Source organism: Myxocyprinus asiaticus, chromosome 16, assembly GCF_019703515.2.
Source record: "Myxocyprinus asiaticus isolate MX2 ecotype Aquarium Trade chromosome 16, UBuf_Myxa_2, whole genome shotgun sequence".
Taxonomy (NCBI): Eukaryota; Metazoa; Chordata; class Actinopteri; order Cypriniformes; family Catostomidae; genus Myxocyprinus; species Myxocyprinus asiaticus.
This window is the reverse complement of record NC_059359.1, coordinates 31,637,120-31,659,920: the sequence shown is the minus strand read 5'-3', so window position 1 is coordinate 31,659,920 and position 22,801 is coordinate 31,637,120. Positions and strand designations below refer to the sequence as shown.

At 36.8% G+C, this 22,801-nt stretch overlaps 2 protein-coding genes across 2 annotated transcripts in view; one reads left to right on the top strand and one right to left on the bottom strand.

Annotated features, from left to right (window-relative positions):
• LOC127454032 (dynein axonemal heavy chain 11) overlaps positions 1-15,199 on the top strand; it is a 101,788-nt gene extending 86,589 nt beyond the window's left edge. The window contains exons 74-82 of the mRNA XM_051720957.1: positions 1,072-1,299; positions 2,262-2,453; positions 4,306-4,425; positions 9,636-9,878; positions 11,718-11,900; positions 12,372-12,487; positions 12,596-12,708; positions 12,807-12,947; positions 13,476-15,199. Of these exons, the coding sequence (XP_051576917.1) occupies positions 1,072-1,299; positions 2,262-2,453; positions 4,306-4,425; positions 9,636-9,878; positions 11,718-11,900; positions 12,372-12,487; positions 12,596-12,708; positions 12,807-12,947; positions 13,476-13,723 (1,584 nt within the window). The 3' untranslated portion in view covers positions 13,724-15,199. The remainder of the gene's footprint in view (positions 1-1,071; positions 1,300-2,261; positions 2,454-4,305; positions 4,426-9,635; positions 9,879-11,717; positions 11,901-12,371; positions 12,488-12,595; positions 12,709-12,806; positions 12,948-13,475) is intronic.
• Positions 15,200-16,435: 1,236 nt separating this feature from the next.
• The window catches only part of LOC127454341 (rap guanine nucleotide exchange factor 5-like), an 84,200-nt gene continuing 77,834 nt past the window's right edge, over positions 16,436-22,801 (bottom strand). Inside the window, exon 26 of the mRNA XM_051721472.1 lies at positions 16,436-20,768. Within this exon, the coding sequence (XP_051577432.1) occupies positions 20,650-20,768 (119 nt within the window). The 3' untranslated portion in view covers positions 16,436-20,649. The remainder of the gene's footprint in view (positions 20,769-22,801) is intronic.

The following is a 22,801-nucleotide window of genomic DNA, read 5'->3' as shown; positions in this document are numbered from 1 at the left end:
GGCAATCTGATGGACGAGTCTGGGTTAGGCGGTTGCCAGGAGAACGGTACTTGTCTGACTGCATTGTGCCAACTGTGAAGTTTGGTGGAGGGGGGATTATGGTGTGGGGTTGTTTTTCAGGAGCTGGGCTTGGCCCCTTAGTTCCAGTGAAAGGAACTCTGAATGGTTCAGCATACCAAGAGATTTTGGACAATTCCATGCTCCCAACTTTGTGGGAACAGTTTGGGGATGGCCCCTTCCTGTTCCAACATGACTGCGCACCAGTGCACAAAGCAAGGTCCATAAAGACATGGATGAGTGAGTTTGGTGTGGAAGAACTTGACTGGCCTGCACAGAGTCCTGACCTCAACCCGATAGAGCACCTTTGGGATGAATTAGAGTGAAGACTGTGAGCCAGGCCTTCTCGTCCAACATCAGTGTCTGACCTCACAAATGCGCTTCTGGAAGAATGGTCAAAAATTCCCATAAACACACTCCTAAACCTTGTGGAAAGCCTTCCCAGAAGAGTTGAAGCTGTTATAGCTGCAAAGGGTGGGCCGACGTCATATTAAACCCTATGGATTAAGAATGGGATGTCACTTAAGTTCATATGTGTCTAAAGGCAGATGAGCGAATACTTTTGGCAATATAGTGTATGTATATGAATTATTTTTATTTCAGAAATTGAAAACTTGTTCATAATAGAAGTGTATTCAATTAATTTTTTGTATGAATTACATTTGTAATGTATTTTAAATAACTTAATACATGCGACAACATCACAGCATTGACCCACATACTTTTATGGTTCCCTAAATTAGACAAGCACATAAGGCTCATTTTCATTCATAACCTGTGAAAGCTAAAGATGAAGTTTCCTGTAAGCCTAATGGACATTGATTTAATTCATTGCAGTATGAATGAGACTTACTGTACCTGAGTTTATAATATTAGCATATTGTCAAAAACGGCTCTTATACATATAGATAGTAATGGTGTAAAACACCTTACAGTGTCAATACAGTATATGATCTTGCATTTGATAATTAAACTTATAGTTAGACATTATGTGCTCATCATGGTCTTTTGCAGAATGTTCACTTGATGGCACGGTGGTTGGGTCATCTGGAAGAACTATTGGAGAACACAGGCAGCCATGCTCACTCAAACTTCAGGGTGTTTTTGAGTGGAGAACAAGCAGCCAGTCCTCATGAGCACCTCATTCCTTGCACCATCCTGGAGAATGCTCTCAAACTCACAACTGAACCACCCACTGGCATGAACTCCAGCTTGCATGCTGCTCTGGACAACTTCACCCAGGTCATACACACTTCTGAACCATTTTCAATGTCACATAAACTCACTGAGCACATTATTAGGAATACTATGGCCCTAATAAAGTGCCTGACGTGGTCATCTGCTGTTGTACCCCATCCGCCTCAAGGTTCGACGTGTTGTGCATTCTGAGATACTATTCTGCTCACTACAATTGTACAGAGTGGTTATCTGAGTTACTGTAGCCTTTCTGTCAGCTTGAACCAGTCTGACCATTCTCCGTTGACCTCTCTCATCAACAAGGCATTTTCGTCCGCAGAACTGCCGCTCAATGGATGTTTTTGGTTTTTGGCACCATTCTGAGTAAACTCTAGAGACTGTTGTGCATGAAAATCCCAGGAGATCAGCAGTTACAGAAATACTCAAACTAGCCCATCTGGCACCAACAGTCATGCCACGGTCAAAATCACTTATATTTGTCCCCCATTTTTTCCCCATTCTGATGGTGGATGTGAACATTAACTGAAGCTCCTGACCCATATCTACATGATTTTGTGCACTGTACTGCTGCCATACAATTGGCTGATTAGATAATTGCATGAATAAGTACAGGTAGGTGTACAGGTGTTCTTACTAAAGTGCTCAGTGAGTAATATAATAATCAGTAAAATAATGTGAATGAGCATTTGCAGGTGTTGTAAGTGATTTCAGCCATTCTGCTAACTTCTAACCAAAACCCAAAATTATTTCGCAGGCAGAGAGTTTCTGATTTTGGCAAAAAAATGCCTAGATGCAGGTGTGATTTCTTAGGTCACCTATTTCATTGATATCTGTCAGGTAGTAAGGACAATTTATGCATGGTATTCCAAGAGAAATATCTCACAGCACCTTTAATATTCATTGTTTTCTTCTGGATTTCTTGATTCTAAATTTGTATCAAAAGTTGTATCAAAACAGTATGACATAACTATTGTGTATTTGCTCATGTTCTCATTTCTACCCTACAGGATACTCTTGAAATGTGTTCTCATGAGCAGGAGTTTAAAGGACTCCTTTTCTCAGTGTGTTACTTCCACGCCTGTGTAAGTGAGAGGAGGAAGTTTGGGCCACAGGGCTGGAACCACAGATACCCATTCAATAGTGGAGATCTGACCATCTCCATCAGTGTGCTGTACAACTACCTGGAAACAAATGCTAAAGTAAGAGATCAGTGTTCATTACTCACATATTGATATTATGATTCTGTCATTATAACAATGAATATTGAGACAAATAATAAGAACATACACAGACATTCTTCACAAGTAACATACATAAGTCATGATGCATCGTGAATGTAGGACAATTAGACATACAGTACATACAATCCCCCTGTAGCAGATCTAGACACATGGTGGTGGGGAGGAGGGGGTTTCAGAGAAAAACTCTGGTAGCGTGCTGCAGTGAAACCAGCTTATCTGCAAAACTGAGCAATTTAAATGTTAGACAAAGAGAGAGTATGCAAGTTGATTGGCTAACAGATAACATGTCAAAGTAACTATCAGCTTACACGATGCAAACCGATTGGCTTAACACATCACATGTGAGCTAGCTGATTGGCTAACAAATAACAAGTTCAAAGAACCCATCAGCTTGCGCTGTGTAGAGTTTCATGACTGAACTTCAAGTCATAAGATGCATCTCTGCTTTTAAATCCTTCAGAACGTCTTGCTCCATAGACTGTCTTTTTTAAATGCATTAATGTAAACTTAATTTATGCTTGTTCTTATAAACTGAGGGATGAGTAAAAATTATTGTCTGTAGTAGAGCTCAACTTGTTTAGAACCTATAACAAGAGTCACACACATTCAAAAAAGCATCAGACCATTTCATTGTGAAGCTTAAGCAACAAACAAAGCTGCTTGTGAAAGAAATAAATCACACTGCTTCTGTATAATTTCAAACAGTCACGATCTCACTGTATCCACAAAATCTCATTGTGTGTTTTTCCTCTCCCTGCATTACTCTGGTCACAACCAATTATACCGGCTCTAGATTTTGCCCCTCCCCTCAAAAAACGAATGTCCTTCATTATGTTAACCAAACAGTAACCTGTATGTGCGTACACTGAGGATTCATTAGGCGGCAAATGAAGCGTCATGCTATATGTAATTACACACGTTGTGCGTGACACCTTACAATGCTTTATAAGTGATCACTGCAATTAGAGCAGATGAAAGAAGCAATTTGCAAAACAATACAGGTACAAATGATGGTGAACCTCTAGCGTCTGTCATTGGTTATAAGATTCACGGGCACTTGTTCTTCTATCCTTTAGAATAACACATCATAAACTCTTTGCTCAGAAGAGACTTTAGTTATACTCAGTGTTAGTTCAGAAATAGCTTGATCTTTATTTGAATTGTGCATGAACAGGATTGTGTTCTTCCCTGTTACAAAAATTGAGAGAAGAGTGAGATTTCATTTACATAGGCTAATGACATTTAATTTCAAATTAAAATCCTCACTGCACTTCACTACAGGAAGTTTTTATTTTGACAAGGGATCAGTTGTTTTACCGATCACATTAAAGCAATAAGCCATGAGAGGCCATGCTTTAAAGTGAAGCAGTGTTCTAAAACCTCTTTACCCGTGTTAAAATCACTATGATGAGTTACTCGAGTGGCTTATTGCTTTTATAAAACAGCAGTAACAGCACTATGATAAAAGAAACAAATGTTTATTAAACGGTTACATTTTATTATTGATAATTATCTGAATTTATTTCTTCCACCAAATAATATAGATCATCATACACTGGAGGCTGTTTGTGGTTGCTTGGTGCATTAATATAGAATGTGCGGTCACAGCTGTGCATGTATCGGCATCAACCTATAAGAATTTAGAGTCCGAATGATCTGTTTTACAAAGGCAGTTTTATTCATGTGTTTTTATGTCAACTTGCAAACCTGGCTGAAAATATTGCTATGGGTCTTAAACACGGGGCGCTGAGGTATCAGTCTGTGCATGGGATTTGACGTTTTTATTTATGTGTGTATGTGTGTGGGTCAGGTACCATGGGAGGATCTGTGCTATCTGTTTGGAGAAATCATATATGGAGGACACATCACTGATGAGTGGGACAGAAGACTCTGTCGTACATACCTGCAGGAGTTCATCAATCCCAAGATGGTACATTTAGAAATTCAGAGCACTAAAATGCACTACAGCACACCACACAAACATATTTGATTAAAGCATTGATGATTGTGTTATTTAACTTTGAATTTGATGCAAATTCTGTCTTTGAGCCAAAGCCTTACAGCTGAGACCAAGTACACTGAAAAAAATAGGAGTGGAGGTTACTTATAAAACCTAGGAAACAATTTCCATGCAGAAATTGCAAGTAAGTTTAACAGACCATATTTTTAAGTAAAGGCTACACACAGTTATTGGTGGCTTTAATTAGAAATTTTCAAGTGAAGTTTACTTTGCAATATTCAAGTAAATTATACTCAAGCAATGCAGCTTTTACAACAAAAAAAATCATAAATAATATTTACTTGTTTTTAATATTTAATATTTACACATTTTTACTTGTTTGAATTGAGTTTAAATGTAAAGTTCATGCTTAAATTAATCTCAATGTAGAAAGTACTTAATCTTTTCTGCTATATTTACTTCACCACAAAATACTATTTTTTAAGTGTAGATTTCAAAGTTTTCACAGCACTGCCACAACAAACTAAGAGACAAATGTACAATTTATACGTTCATTAATTTAGAAGACGCTTTTATCTAAAATGACTCACAAATAAAAAATATTGCAACAAAAGCACAATACAACATTTCAGAAAGTTCAGAAGAAGACAAAAGTACAAGCACTGCAAAATACAATTTTCTTAAATAGTATTTTTGTCTTGTTTTCCAGTAAAAGTATCTAAACATCCTTAACTCTTGTGCGACTTTCTGGACATTTTTGTCTTTTTTTTTTTTTTTTTTTATCATTTTGGCTGTGTTAATGCCAACGGCATAAATTTTGCCAAAGGTGTGTATTTTTTGGGGAATTTGATATTTCAACATCAGTTCCTATAATAAATCTATAATTCACTGTGTACACAAAATAGTTACACTCAGGAGTTAAGGACAAAAATGTCCCCATTGAAACCCATTAAAACTGCAATATTTGATCCCAGTGCCATTAAAGCATAAAATCATGAATTCTATGATATTATGCTTTCATTCCGGAGCCCTGGCTTAAAAATTAAAATTCTTAATACTTTCCACCAAATGGTGCTATTTTTCTCATGTTTAGCCTATGGAGCAAATACATGCTTTTTCATGTTTACTGTATTAAAGAGCACTGCAGGCCAATTGTGTGGGTGTGTTGGTATGGATGTTAGAGTGTGTTTTGTATGTGTATATTGAGAAATGTGTTGGTTAAAAAGTGAGTGAAAGTGGAAAATAATATTAATATATAATATTTTTATGGCAGTTTTTTGAGGCGGACATTTTTGTCCTCTAAGGTACTGAGTGTGAGCTTATTATTATTATTTTTTTTTTAAATCTGACACTACACAAAAAATAATAATGCATCAAAATCAGTGTTGTTGCTAATCATTGACATATCCCAGACTGTGATAATCCCAAATTAAAAAAAATAAAAAAAAATAAAAAATAATTCCCCTTAGCATTTAGTATATGGAAAATTATACTTTTTTTTTTTTTTTTTTAAAACAGCAGTGGTATTATATAAACAAACTGCATTTAAAGAGTTAAAATCCTGAAAATGAATGAATATTTGGTAGTTATGATCAGGACTGATGTTGGTTAAAAAAATTAACACTGAAAGTGGAAAATAATATTAATATATAATATTATTATGGCAGTTTTTTTGTTTCATTTGACATTAAAGACATTTTTGTCCTCAAAGGACCTCTGAGTAACTTTTTTTAAATTGGCGCACAAGGGTTAAACAAAATACATTTACTTGAGAAGCAAAATTGCATAGGATATTATGTTTATTTTTAAGGTTTATGCTTATAAGAAGATAAACTATTTGCCAGTGGGGTGAAGAAAAAAAGAGAAATTAACTTTGTTCAAGATATACTCTCTGAATACAAGTCTTATCTTGTTTTAAGGATATTTTTACTGGAGAAAAAAAAGACAAAAGTACTGGTTAAGAAAAAAAAGTTCCCTGTGAGCTAGTACAAAGATGTACTGTAGTTTATATACTGGAAAAACAGAAAACCTTTTGGTGTTGGGAAGATGTGATGTGCTAGCGCCTCGACATTCCTGGAGTGAACGTAGATTTGCAAATACATCATGTAGAGTTTTAATCTAAGTTCTAAAAAAAGTGCTTCAGTGACACTCTGCAGGGCAAGTGTTTCTGAGCAACATGTCAGAATTAGACTGTAAATGTAAACTACCTTTGAACACAGAGATCAGGATTGTACCTGTAGATAGCTGTATGGGGCTATCTAGTGGTGAAGATTTGCGTTACCATTACACAATTTTCAAAACAAATATGAAAGACGCATTGACTCAAACAAATTTCGCTTTTGGTAATAAAATATCACAACACACTGAAGACATTTATTTGTTTGCATGTTTTGTTTGTATGTGTCTTTCATGTTCACATTTTATGATACCTTTAAAGGACAGTTCACCCAGTTGAGTCATCATTAACTCACCTTAATTTTGTTCCAAACCTGTATGACTGATTTTCATCCATGGAACACAAGAGGACAAATTTTGATGAATGTTGACGCTGCTCGGATGAAAGAAAGTCATACAGTTTTGGAACAACATGAGGGTGAGTAAATGATGAAAGGATTTTTATTTTTGAGTGAAGTATCCCTTTAAGCATGTCTTTACTGAAGTACGGTGTGTGCGGTTGTGATTAAGGCTGCTTTCCAGCAGTGGTCAGGCATTTAGCCCACTGTTTCCTCACTGTGTCTCATTAGACCCCTGGATGAGCAGCCATCAATCACAGTGTTTATCTTTAGCCTCTCCACTGAGCAGCATTACTCTCCCAGTGCCCAGCACAAACCTTGCTATCGATTACCTCACACTCCATCTCTTAGTGAGGACAACTCTAAGGGGAGCTGCCTTTTTAGCAGTGAGTTAGCATGGTGAAATGCTGATCAGGACCAAATTTTGTGCAGAAATCGTCTCCAAATGTTGCATTATTTGCCTATGTCCTGTTGTGTAACATGTGCTAATTACAGAGACAATTCCCCAGGAGTTGCCTAAAGTAAAGTGCCTTGCTCAAGGGCACTATTGTGATGTCTCATGAATCATCCCTTGAGGAGTTTGAACCTATAACCTTTTGGTTAGCAGCCAAGAACGTTAACCATTAGACCTCACAAGGTTTAATATGAATCGTAAAAAACTGTCAACTCCCAACTACTCTATGATCTGTTAAAGGGATAGTTCACCCCAAATTGAAAACTCTGTCATTATTTACTCACCCTCATTCTAAGCCTGCATGTTCTTATTTATTTTTTTCTTCTATGGAACAAAAAAGGAGGAAGTCTAAAGAATTTTGAGACATCTCTTTTTCATATAATTCCTAGACAACCATGGTTGTCTCCAAGAAGGCCACCATAAAGTAGTCCATATGTACTACAGTATATACCATGTCCCCAAGGAACCACAGTCATAAATCTTTCCTATCACTGCACTTCTCAAATCTAACTATCCATTCACCATATTTAAATTGACGCTCGGCAATCGGTTTTAACACATGCGAGAACCAATGGCTTTTGCCGCCAGTGAGGTCAAACCTTGTGTGATGTGTTCCGTGATTAGACTTAAATTTCTGCCAGTTCCTCACACAAAGCTCTCATACAGTATGGCTTGGAAAATAGCACATGAGGTGCATGGACTACATTTATTATGTTTTTTTTTGTTTTGTTTTTTGTTTTTTTAGCTTAACAGCCGTGGTCACAATGAACTGTCCTAATATGGAAAAGAGCTGCCAGATTCCTAAGATTCTTAAAAATGTATAATTATTTGCTTAAAGGTGCATTATGTAAGATTCAGAAACCCTTGTTATTAATGACACCTGTGGCCGTTAAGTGAACTGCAGCCGCTACCTGTTGCTTGTGCTCGTGCTCGTGCACACACTCCATAGGGACACGAGCGAGTATCGACCAAAACAATGACGTAAAGTACAAAGAGACTGAACGTGATTCACCGGCATCATGCTGACAGATTAGGTAGCATCATTAAAATTACACAGTTATGATTGTTTTACTACAAACTTTGAGACTGTATATTATATTTGACTCTCCAGTGCTGCAACAGGGCTAAAACCAAGTGTGGATATTGGTCTGACTATGCGAGACTGTAGTTTGAAGTAATCACTTTTCTTTCCATGATACATAGGCTATCGTATAAATGCAGTCAATGTCGCCGTTAGTTAGCTAGCCAGTTTTATTAATAGCTGTTAGCTAAATTTGGTGGATGATGACAGTAGTTGTTTATAAAATAGACTGTACATTATAAATATGTTGACACAATTCAGTATTGATGTGATTCCATCACAACTGTCATTTTGATATATCGATACGCTATTGTTTTATAATAATAGAATGGATGTATTTTCTGTATAACCAAGTTACGGTACACTAATGAATGGAGCTTTTTGCATTATCTTGAACATTGTCTAGCATTCATTTCATGTGTTATTGTAGTTTAGCTAAAATTACACAGATCAGTCCTTATGGCACTATATTTCACATGCTTTGCAGTTATGTAAGCTTACCTGTCCAATAAGAAGAACGCCAATTCAGGGTCGGTTTTGATCCCCAAAACCTAACGAAGTTCCCTCCAGGAATCAAATGTCCTGCCGATGTTCACTCTAGTTTTCGCTCGACCATGATCACGTTTCTGCTTAGCCAGTTGGGATTCAGTAGATAAATGTTTTTTTTTTTTTTTTTTTGGCTTACTCTGAGTTTGTGTAGGAGTCGGTGTTGTGCCGGGAGCTGGACATTTACTGGATTCCATCTCTAAGATAACATTACCTAGTGTTGCAGTTTGTTGTCACTGTTGAATAGCGGAAGAGAAGCACTGAGGCAAGGCTCTTGGGAGCGCGCATAAATGTCACATCCTTTGGATTTTCCCGGCAAAAGCGACCTGCTCCCTTCGCATGAAAATCAGTCTACAGGCTTTAATAGGCAACCTAGGAAGTCCGGGAAGGGCACATTTTTTAAGTTGCGTTACAAGCCGTTCACATATTGGCAAAAAAAAGTAATATTACATGAAAATTGTTGCATACTGCACCTTTAATTAATTTGTATTTATTTTTTTAATGACATGAGGAGAGTAATAGACATAAGTTTCATTTTTTGGGTGAAATATTCCTTTAAGTGTCTTAACCGCTCTGTTCTTTTTAGTTTGAAGGGGAGCTGTTCCTGTGTCCCAGCTTTCCAGCTCCTCCAGACTTGGACTACACTGGATATCAAAGCTATGTGGATGAGATGTTACCTGTGGAGAGTCCTGGTCTTTATAGCATGCACCCTAATGCTGAGATTGAGTTCATGGCAGCCACATCTGATGCTCTCTTTAAAACCTTGTTGGAACTCCAGCCCAGAGACTCATCTAAAGGAGAGGGAACTACACAGTGCATAGAGGAGAAGGTAAAGCTACAGTATATATAGTGTCCCTGGTGCACCTGCACTAATCATCACTTCGTTGTCTAAATTAAAGGTTTTTTTGTCCTGTTTTCTAGTAAAATTAATAAACATCCCTAAAAAGATAAAGTTTCTTGAGAAGAAAAAATGACAAGCAATTAAGTGTTGCATTTAGATAAATCCAACAAAATGTGCAGTGTAGTACTATTTGGAAAAAATGTAAGTGTGACTATCTTAAAGGAATATTCTGGGTTCATTACAAGTTCAACTAAACTGAAAGTGTTTGTGGCACCATGTTGATGACCACAAAAAATTATTTTGACTCGTCTCTCCTTTTCTTTAAAAAAGCAAAAATCGAGATTACAATGAGGCACTTACAATGGAAGTGAATGTGGGCAATTTGTGGAGGGTTTAAAGGCTGAAATGTGAAGCTTATAATTTTATAAAAGCACTTAAATCAATTCTTCTGTTAAAACGTGTATATTTTTCGAGCTGTAAAGTTGTTAAATTCATAGTTTTTATGGTCGTTTTAATGTTGTAGGTTTTTCGACGTTATGTCATCATGGCAACAAAGTAGTAAATTGGAAATAACTTTGCACAGAAAAGGTTAGTAAGTGATTTTTATCACACAAAAATCATGTTAATATGCATATTGTTTACGTCTTGTGGCTATACTTTTGAAACGGTGAGAATTTTAACGTTTATGGATTGGCCTAATTAACTTTTGTGAGTGCCTTTTTTTTTTTTTTTTTTTTTTTTTTTTTAAGAAAAGGAAGGACGAGTCAAAATAAATTTTTGTGGTAATCAACAGTATGCCATAAATGCTGTCGAATGAGTTTAACTTGTATTGAACTCTGAATATTCCTTAAAAAAAACTATTCTGGCAACTTCCTTGAGTCTTAATAAATAAAGGTTCATTGATTCTTTGCAGCATGTTAGGATCAAGAAAGAATCATTTTCTTATCAATAACAATTCTTTCTTTTTTTATTCACTGGATGTGGTTCTTTGGTGACTAAAAAGGCCTTGATGGTACATTAGATCAGTATATTGGTTTCTGTGCTCTTTAAAGCACCAGTACATAGATGGTTTTCTGAAGAGCTAGAAAAGTTATTTGTAATACTCGAAGGGATAATTATCCCAAAATTAAAAATCTCTAATTTTCTCACCCTCATTCTGTCTAAGATGTGTATGACTTTCTTTCTTCTGCGGAACACAAATGAAGATTTTTAGAAGAATATCTCAGCTTTGTAGGTCCATACAGTGCAAGTGAATGGTGACCAGTCCTTTTAAGCTCCAAAAGTAATCCATATGACTCCAGTGGTTAAATCCATGTCTTCAGAACATGAATTTTAATTCATAAATCATTTTATTTACTATAAATCTCTACTATCACTTTCACATTATGAAAGTGGAGATTTATAGTAAAAAAAGGATTGAAATATTGATCTGTTTCTCACCTAAAGTGATTGCATCACTTCAAAGACATATATTAAACAACTGGAGTAATATTGATTAATTATATGCTGCATTTATGTGATTTTTGGAAATTCAAAATTCTGGCCACCATTGCATTGCATTGTATGGGCCTAAAAAACTGAGATATTCTTCTAAAAATCTTTGTTTGTGTTCTGCAGAAGAAAGAAAGTCATACACATCTGGGGTGGCATAAGGGTGAGTAAATGAATACAATTTCATTTTGGTGTGAACTATCCCTTTAAAAAAGGTTATCCTAAGTGTGATCAGGCTATACAACCCTTTTTGGTTATAATTGGAAGCTTTAACTTTAAAAAGTGTAGTATAATTACTATTGATAATTTGATAATTTTCTTCTCTTCTATGATCAGGTGAAGAGTGTTCTGGATGACATGCTGGAGAAGTTGCCTGAGGAATATAATCTGGCAGAGCTCATGAGTAAGACAGTAGAGAGGAGCCCCTACATACTAGTGTGCTTGCAGGAGTGTGAGCGAATGAATGTGCTGCTGGCAGAGATACACAGATCATTAAAAGAGCTGGACCTGGGACTGAAGGTAAGAGACTAAGGCACACAGAATAATAAACATCATTAGGAATAGGGGTGGGACAGTCTTGGGGTCCATTTACAAAAATTATTTCATGACATTCTGCTGAGATTTGCACTCATACAAGTAATTATGAAAAGCAAAAAGGCCACCAAACTTCACTCTGCTATTCATCAATTTTATGAACTTTGCTGCTGCAAAGGCTTAGCTAATGAATATTAATGTCCTTCCTCCTCAAGGAAGACCCAAACAAAGATTTCTCAAATTCAAATCTGGTACATTCCGTCACAGTGTCGAGAGACTTCTTTTCTGAAAATTTTGTAAATTAGATTGTTCACAGACAAATTAAACCCCAAAGTATGAGTACATTTTAAATAGACAACTATGTTGCTATCATTTCCCTATCTGTAAAGGGTAATGATTTAATAGATATTGATCTTCACATCAGTGGGTTTCGCTAACATGAGGTATGTTGTACAGGGTGAACTGAGTCTTTCTTCAGACATGGAGATGCTCCAAACAGCTCTGTTCTATGACAGTGTTCCAGAGAGCTGGAGCAGGCTGGCATACCCTTCAACCAAAACACTTGCCCTGTGGTACAGTACATCAGATACCCCTTTTATGTTCCAGACAAAATCCAAAACATGAATAAATCATATCACTGAAGACTTGAGTGATATAGACTGTATGATAATATCCTGCAGGTTCATTGATGTTCTGGCCCAGTGTCGGGAGTTAGACACTTGGACTCAAGACTTTGTGATTCCTGCTGTGGTTTGGATCTCTGGGCTTTTTAGCCCTCAGTCATTTCTCACAGGTGAGACAAACATTTATTTTTGAAATTTGTAAATTAAACACCATGAAAATGCGATATATAAGCCTATTCAGTTAACTATTAGAAATTTTGTTTTGCAGCAATTATGCAGAGCATAGCCCGGAAGAATAAGTGGCCTTTAGATAGGATGACTCTGTCCGTGGATGTCACCAAGAAAACTAAGGATGATTATGGACATCCTCCTCGAGAGGGAGCGTACATCTATGGACTCTACATTGAGGGTGAGAATAAACAACTTTGTTGTATTGAAAATTGAATTTTGTAGGTATGTCACAGAATGTAATTTAATTGAAAAAACAAATCTAATGCCAAAAAATTCATTCAGGTGACAAAGATTCTGCAATAGATTAATTTTGAACAATTCTAATGCCAAAAAATAAATAAAAAATTTGTTTGTGAACAACTTCAACATTTTTGTAACTTAGTCAAGTTGTAATATTTTGGATGTTGAGACAACTGTAAGAAATCCATTAATTGGTTTTCCTTAAAGTATAAAAACTGTGTCACAATCAAAACATTACTTTGTTCGCTTGAGCATCCTGACCAGCCAAACCCAGCAACATTATCTCAACCAGTGGTGTGAGTTTGGGGAGGGATTATCTGTTTGGCCGACCAATAAAAAATGGGGGTAGTGTTTGTGAAACCTGTCTGAAAACAATCATTATATTTGCAATTTTGTGACACTAGTGGCACAGAAATTACACTTCAGTTTTAAGACTTTTTCATCTTTGTTTCTGTGTCTCCTACAGGTGCTCGTTGGGACAACTTCACAGGTTTGTTATCAGAGGCTGTTTTGAAGGAGTTGACTCCAGCCATGCCAGTACTGTATATACGTGCAGTGCCTGCTGAGCAGCAGGATGTGAAGAACACATATGAGTGCCCGGTGTACCGCAACAAACTCCGCGGCCCCACCTACATCTGGAGCTTCCGCCTCAAATCACGCCATCCTCCTGCAAAGTGGGTCCTTACAGGAGTGGCTCTGCTTATGTCTGTGTGAACGGGGCCACTCCGTTCCGCTCAAAGATGTTGTCCTTTTTTCAGGTCTGTTATATAGATGCCTTTATTACAAAAAGTATTGTTGATTTTTATCTTCTGTTAAAAAAATGGTTGAATTTAAGTTTTTGAAAGTGTCAGTTTAAAAGTATAGAATGTGCATATAGAATGTTATGCTGTAATCTGTGTATAGTGTGTGGATTTTTAATTTCATCTGATTTTTAGAAACTTGAATGTTAGTAAATAGTTTGGAAGATCAAAACATAATAGAACTGCTATTACATGTAACTATTATTATAAGTATTAGCGTGGTTTAATACTGAATGTTGAGTTTTAAAGTGATAGTTCACCAAAACATGAAAAAACTGTCATAATTTCTCAACTTCGTGTTGTTCCAAACCTGTAAGACTTTCTTTTTTTTTTCTCCATAGAACACAAAGCAATGTTAGGCATAATGTTTGGGACTGATAGCCTCTTTAATTGCATCTTTTTTCCATACAATGAAAGTGAATGGTGACTGAGACTGTCATTCTGTCTAAGATTGCCTTTTGTGTTCCGCAACAGAAAAAAAGTCAAATAGGTTTGGAACAACATGAGGGTGAGTGAATGATGACAGAATTTTCATTTTTGGATGAAATAACCCTTTAAGACTAAGAGTAGCTTATATGAAAAGCAGCTTTTTTGGCAACCCAGTGCCCACTGAATGAAACTATCTTCTCGAGTGCCACCACAATAGAGACTCCCAGTAGATTATGCAGGCTGATTTTTAAATGAGGTGTGTTTGACATTGACTCTCCTCTCATGCTGAATACAGATAGATCACTGTGATTCATCTCACGTCGAGAAACCAATTTGCTATCTTCTTTGAATGGCATGCTTGAGCTTGTCAGTTTTTTGCTCAACCTATTAAATGTGGTTTAATAAATCGATATTACTAGGTATCATAACGCTGAACTACAAATGTGTTTTTGTTCAGTACTATTTCAGAAGGTATTAGACAGCATCTTTAAATTCCACATGATCACAAAATACACAACATCTGCTACTGTGTTCGTCTGGGATTGTTTGTACACCCTTCCCACAGTTCTTTGCTATGACGCAGACCGTGTCAGGAGACAAGAAAATGATATATCTGTCCGGGAGAGGGAAATGAGCGGTTAGCACAAGCTGTGGAGCTCTTCCTCCCCTCTCAGTGAGTCCAGCAGCAGGCGCGCAGCGAGTAATAATGGCCCACAACAGGATGGATCTGTAACTGTTTAGACAATTTGTCTAAACAGTCAGCCAATTAAGCTTTACAGCTTTCTGCATCGTAGAAAGTTCACACTCTTACTGACACATACTAAGGTCTATATTTTGAATATGATTAGACTTAAGATATTTAAAAGCATGTCTGGCATAGTTCATACTGTATTCCTACCACTTTCAGTAAGTTTATAGTTTGCTTAAAACATTCTAAAACATTAAAAACCCCATAAAATTATTTGATGAGTGCAGTTTTCTTTTCTTTGTTGACAGTGTTGGGTAGTGACGGTTACATGTAATCAGGATTTTCTAATCCAGATCAAGTACTTTAATTAGATTCCATCCTAAATTAATCAGATTAGATAACCTAAAACATGCAATCTAAAGGATTATGTTACAATTTTAGTCATGTAATTTGTCATCAGTACCGGATTACATTTCAGAAGTAATCTACCCAACACTGGTAATCAGTAACATAATCTTTTAGATATCACATTTTAGGTAATATTGAAGAGGTTAATCTAAGATCCCCACCCTTTTATTTTATTTTAGCCTTGTATAAGTAAGACCTGTTTGTTATCTCTAATCATCTCTTCCTTCGTGGGAATGTGACTATGTTTTTGTTAATGGGGTGCCTCATAGCCAGTCAACTTCCACAGAATGGATATTTCATTGACATTACGAGTATAGAGGCCCCAATACTGTAACAATCAGAATGTTAGAAAATCTGTGACGTAATCTGATTTTGCATATGCCTATAAAGGCCAGTATTTCTGTATTTTAGGGTTAGATTAGTTTGCTCACTGAACAATGTAACCTTTCTGATTGTTGCCATTGGAATTGGAACCCTGAAACAGGAAGTAATTGCGTTTGCATAGTCAGTGACGAACGTTGCATTTTTCCCACTAACGTTACATTTTTACTCCACTGATGGTTAGGTTTAGGTTTGGGGGTTCAGTTTATTTTGCATATTATATGCATTCCTCCACTGTATTACAGCCTGCACAGCTGAAAACAACCCAGCAAAACAGACCTCACATGCACACCCAATAATGGTTAACTTTTTGGCCACTGGGGTCAGTGTTTTGAATATCAATAGGCACAGACCGATTTTAGCTAAAGTAAAACTACTGTTTCCGATTTCACTGTGAGATCAGTCTGATAAGATAAGGGGGAGGGACATTCTCATTCTAGAGAGCATTTGATTGGTCAAAAATCTGTGTAGTGTAAGATCCGTGTAGTGTAAGTGTGAGTCATCAGTATTTTTGGTCCATTGTCTGGGAAGAGAAAGACTGTAAATGCCTTTTAAAAACCTTTATCTGCTAAAAGTAAATTTGGTCAACTTTTTTTCAACTTTTAAAAAAGTTTTTTTTTTTTCTATCAACTTTTAACTTTTATGTGTGGGTTTAATGACCGCTTTTATTGTGACTAGGCACACAAAGAAAAAAAGAAACCGTGGCAAAGAATATTTTTCTTTAATGTCAGGCTCTTGACAAAGAAAAGTGCAAAAAGCAGCTACAGTCAGTCACTGCTAACAAATTATGTTTCTGAAGGTGAGATGCACACCTTGCCATTTCTTTATGGCCTGTTTTTTTATTCTTTATTAAAAAATCCATCTTTGTGTATTTACAGAGTTTACATGTGAACCGCACATGTATTAACAATCAGACTGGTCAATCAATGGCGTTGCCAAATCCTTCAGACCTGTGACGTGCACAGAACGGCAAAAGCCCCTGCCCCTTTCGTTCACAAATCTAAAGGTGCCGTTTTGGTCATCCAGAAAAATGGGAGAAATTTTAATGATGAAATTAAAAGTTAAACAGTCAAATAAATATTAGGAGATTTCTTTGTAAATCACGGGCGTGTTAATGGATATTAATCGGGGGCGGATTCCAATTGCAAGTGATCCTCCCTATGCCCTATACTCACTCCAAAGTGCAGAGCCCTTGAACTGGGTATTCTGAAGGAAACATGGCATTACTGAGTGAATGTACCCTTTGCTAACTGTCTTGTGCCCTTCGAGAAAAGATTTTTTTTCACTTTTGTTTTGAACGAGCTTTCAAGCGGCGTCCCCTCCTGCAGCAGAGCCCTTCAAGGAAGCAAAAAATGCAGTTTTGAATTTGCCCCAGAGCATCGAAGAGCCATTACCTCAGATGAGTAACAGGTCAGACAAAATGTCCACTGCATGTTTTGTGTTGTAATTTCATCTAAAGAATAATACTCGATTGCTACCACATTTCCGACATCACGCACCTGCGGTGTAGACAGATTTATTCGTTATAATGGAAGTGGTTGTGACGCTTACAGTGATATAAATTAAATTAGTCTTTTATAGAATATTGACATAAACTGAAGGAGCTGTCTGAAAACCAAAGCCAGTTTGGTTTTGTTGAAACTAATAAGCCATTAGACTAGTCACTTACAGAAAAATACCATTACCATTTTTTGGACATGTAGGCTACCATGATAACCATTCAAAAAACATGGTACCATCTTGACACCATTATTGTACCATGGTTCTGCCGTATTATTGGGTTAAGGTCCTGTATATTTATAAATATTAATGACAGAATACAGTAAAATATCTTTATATGAATATTAAAAGAAATGAAGAGAAAGTAATATAAGAAGTGTCAGTTATATAAAGGTGATGACGTGGTCAGAGTGGACTCAGCAGAGATGACAGTATGAAGTGAGGGAGTAGAGATGAGAGAAAGTGAAAAGAGTGATGAGACAAGAAACTGATTGACAATGTTCATATTTCATGATACTGTCATGGCACTCCAAGGTACTTTAAAAAAATACCATGGTTTTACAATGACACATGCCATAAACATGGGGTTATCACAGACCATGTCTGAAAATAAATAAATAAACAAGTGTATTACCATGGTGTTTTTTGTGAGAAATATAACAGAATAGGCTATTATTTGTGATAAAGGAAAAGTGGGACAAAATTATGTACAGTATGTACTGTATATACAAGAAAATGGTTAAATACTCAAAGCAAAGGAATTAGTTAAGTATATATAATTACTACTCATTCAAAAAAAAAAAAAAAAAAAAAAAAAAAAAAACAGTGCCCTTTTTTATCCTTCTGAGCTTGTCCCTGCTAAAGTCTGTGCACGTCACTGTTTCAGTCCATCTAATCACATATACAGTACAACATTACATCTTTTCTTTGTGTTTACAACTGATGTGTCTTATTCCCCACTGAATCAGGAAAAAAATCTATTGTTTAATAAATATTTCTCACAAGTACAACTATACATTGTACAACAAAATCTATACACTTGTTTTTTTTCTGAGCTCTGTCAGGGGTAAAGCAGTTTGGCTTCTCCAATAAAGTCCTGAAGTTTTGTTTAATTATTTCTATAATGGTTTGCAAAATAAGTTATAACAGAATTACAGTATAGTGAACCTGATCAAGCATGTAAACCAACACATTAAAACCTATTACAAGACTCTGGGTTTCCTACAGCAGGGGTCAATTGTGTAGAAGCCTAAAAGGAATATTCCCGGTTCAATACAAGTTAAGCTCAACTGACAGCATTTGTGGCATAATATTTATTACCACAAAAAATAATTTTGGACTTTTCCATCCTTTTCTTGAAAAAAAAAAAGCAAAACTCTGGGTTCCAGTGAGGCACTTACAATGGAAGTGAATGGGGCCAATCCATAAACATTAAAATACTCACTGTTTCAGAAGTATAGCCACAAGACATAAAAACTATGCGTGTTAACATAATTTTAGTGTGATAAAATCACTTACTAACCTTTACTGTCTAAAGTTATATCAAATTTCTTTGTAATGTCAACAAACCCTGAAACAACTGTAAAAATGATGATTTAATCAACTTTACAGCTCAAATAATACATGAGTTTCAACAGAAGAATAGTGCTTTTATACAATTATAATCTTCACATTTCTTCCTTTAAACACTCCAAAATTTAACCCTTTCACTTCTATTGTAAGTGCCTCACTGGAACCTCGATTTTACCTTTTTTAAAGAAAAGGAGGAGTCAATATATATTTTTATGGTAATCAATATCATGCCACAAATGCTGTCAATGGAGCTTAACATGTATTGAACCCGGATTATTCCTTTAAGAGATACATTTTCAATTAAATTCAAATGATTTTTATGGCGCTTTCACAATAAATATTATTCCAGAGCACCTTTACTGAAATTATGGTCTAATAACACCCAGTGAGCAAGCTAAAGGTGACTGTTAAAGGTTCAATAAATATTTTTAACACAAACCTATATGCAGATTTGTTATTATTATTATTTCTAATAGTTAAAACTAGGGCTGTCAATAGAATAAAATAATCATAAAAATCTTCTGATTTCCAACCAGTCTTCAGAAAGCAGAATGAAACAGTAACAGTGTCAAATTCTTTTGTTTTGGTGTTTTTTTTTTTAACATTTTTACACGTTTTAATTTTTTTGTTTTTATTATTTTCCACGGACCCCCTAGCAGGACCCCAGTTTGAAAATCCCTGCCCTACAGTACAGGATTTATTTTTAAGATATGTATTATTTCAAGGTTTGATTTAAGATGTTCTTATAGTATATTATTAGTAAAGTCCAGCAAAAGATCACCACTGTTTCTACTAATTCTAGACTTCTACTATTGCTTGTTGTAGCAATGCTGTACCTAAATACAGTGTGCTGGATTGGCATATTTTTCTGATTGTCTACAAATAGTTAGAATTACACTGTTTTGTGATTTGTGCATGTAGCTCAAATTATGAGTATGTACCCATGATTTTCCCATATATGTATATGCAAAAAAAATTAATTAAATAAAACTCCTATGGTTCTAAATTACTTTAGAAATTATATGTTTTTACAGTTTGTGGACCGGATCAAAATACTAACATTCTGTTCTAAACTACTGAGTTAAAAAGCACTGTACAAAAACACCACCTGGAATCCCAACATTATGTGTTTTTACTGTAACTTATAGAATACTGGATCATTTTAATTGTTCATACCTGTTGTAGCTGTTTTGCAGATGTCTTGCTCTTTCAGAAGCCAATTTTACATATCACAGTTTTGCATGATTCAGTTTCTTCACATAACTTAAAGGGATAGTTCCCAAAAATGAAAATGCTGTCATCATTTACTCAGCAACATGTTGTTCCAAACCTTTATGACTTACTTTCTTCCATGCAGAAAAAGTCATAGAGGTTTGGAACAACATGAGGGTGAGTAAATGATAAATGCATTTCCAATTTGGGGTGAACTATACCTTTTACCTGTGTACTTGTGTACTATTACTTGCAGAGAGACAGATTTCTTTGGCTGTGCAATACTCTCTGCCTCTGGTCTTTGAGGTTGATGTGGGTGTGTCACCCCCTGGTGGATGACTTGATCATCACAGCTTCAGTTAGAGGGAGCATTTTGTCCTCTCTCTTTCAAGTAGGTATAGCTGCAGGCCAGAGATCTCCAAAAGGGGGTGGAATCTCCAAAAGAGGGCATGGTTACTCTAAAAGTGGGATGTGGCAACTCCAAAAGGGGTGTCACTTCCACTCACGGTTAGGGTTAGGGAAAGAGTTTGGTTAGGGTCTCACTAAATCTTTGCTGTTAGTTTGGAGCTCCCACCACTTTTTGGATCTCTGCCTGCAGTTATATCCTTCTCTCTTTCAGAAGTGGATTGGGACCCATGTGTTGAGTTGTTCTATGTCCTGGGCTCCAGTCTGTGTGAGAGCTCAAAGAGGATCTGTTGATTGTCGATGACGTGCAGGTAGTTGATGTATGTTCTCACCTCTACACTGTCCTTCTGGGACAGCATGTTTCCTGATGGACAAAAAAAGCCAAAAATCATTATCATAACCTATCATTTCTGCACCTTCATAATAGGAATGAGTCATGCTCTCAACAAAGAGTATGCATAACCAGCTAAACTAGGTCAAAACTACACTGCCTGGCAAAAAAAAAAAAAATTGCATACTTTAATATATCGTTGGATTGCATTTAGCTTTGATTACGGAGCGCATTCGTCGTGGCATTATTTCAACAACCTTATGCAACATCACAACATTTATTTCCGTCTAGAGTTGCTTTAATTTTTGGCCGAGATCTTGTATTGATGACGTGAGAGTCAAACCACTCTGTAAAGTCTTCTCCAGCACATCCCAAAGACTTTCAATGGGGTTAAGGTCAGGACTCTGTGCTGGCCAATTCATGTATGAAAATTATTCCTCATGCTCCTTGAACCACTCTTTCACAATTTGAGCCCGATGAATCTTGGCATTGTCGTCCTTGAATATGCCCATGCCGTCAGGGAAGAAAAAGTCCATTGATGGGATAACCTGGTCATTCAGTACATTCAGGTACTCAGCTGACTTCATTTTATTGCCGCTTATGGAGGTGACAGCGTGGTCGAGCACCCGTCTGGGGAGAGAGAAAGCGATAAGGACATCCACCTGAGATAAATTGTGACTAATTATCATCTCTATGTTCACAGTGAGAGTCGGGGGAGATAAAAGATGGCCAGTTCACAGAGAGAGGAGAGAGACAGGCAGACCAGAGTCTTCATGTCTGTTCCCTGAAGGAGAGTCTTGTGTTGTGTGAAGCTGAAAAGCGGACTGTTTATTTGAGTGACGCTGAAAAACCGTCTTAAGTTTTGAGTTAAGCTGAACAGCGATTGCTGGTTATTTGGGAATAAAACGGACTCACGTGAACTGCAGAAACCGGTTCCCGCTTCCTCCTTTATCTGCCCAACCTGAACCTTTGTTACACTGGTGCCAAAACCCGAGATACCGCTTTCTCTCTCCCCAGATGGGCGCTCGACCACGCTCTCACCTCCACACCGCATAACGTTGCTGAGCCTAGGCCTGACCAACTGAACAACCCCAGATCATAACACTGCCTCCAGAGGCTTGGACAGTGGGCACTATGCATGTTGGGTGCATCGCTTCATGCACTTCCCTTCTTACCCTGATGCGCACATCGCTTTGGAATAGGGTAAATCTGGACTCATCAGACAACATGACCTTTTTCCATTGCTCCACAGTCCAATCTTTATGCTCCCTAGCAAACTGAAGTCGTTTTTTCCGATTAGTCTCAATAACAAGTGGTTTCTTGTGGCCACACAGCTGTTTAGTCCCAATCCTGTACGTTCTCGTCGCATTGTGCGTGTGAAAATGCTCTTACTTTCACTATTAAACATAGTCGTGAGTTCTACTGTCCATTTTTTATGACGTGACTTCAAGCGTTTTAGTGATCTCCGATGACGATCATTCAAGATTTCTTCTGTGACGCTGACGGTTCACCACTATCCTTCCAGGTTTTAATAATGTGTTGGACAGTTCTTTACCCAATTCCAGTGATTTCAGCAATCTCTTAGTTGTTTTCTTTGCTTGATGCAGTCCAATAATTTGCCCCTTCTGAAACACAGTAACATCTTTTCCACGAGCACAGGATATGTCTTCCGACATGGTTAAGAAATGAGAAGCTACACACTGCATCAGTTTGGGTTAAAAGAATTGTTGCCAGCTGAAACATATTAATCACTGTAATAACGATCCAATCATAGGCTCTCAAGTATCTGCTTATTTAAATCCAAACTGCGACTTTTTTTTTAGCCAGGCAGTGTACTTTTTTATAGCAGAGACAGATATGGGTTACGCAAAAATATATTCAGAGCCATGCAAGTCAAAGGTGATGTGTGTAATTTTTGCAATGTAGTTCTCCTATCCCAGTTTATTATGTAGAAGTAAGCCTTTCGTAAGTTGATTTCCACGAAAAGTATAAACACTGGCTCTGCAGTGCTTGAGTGGCCTAACATATGGTGGCTTAACCAATGGCATGAGTTTAGGCTGGGACTG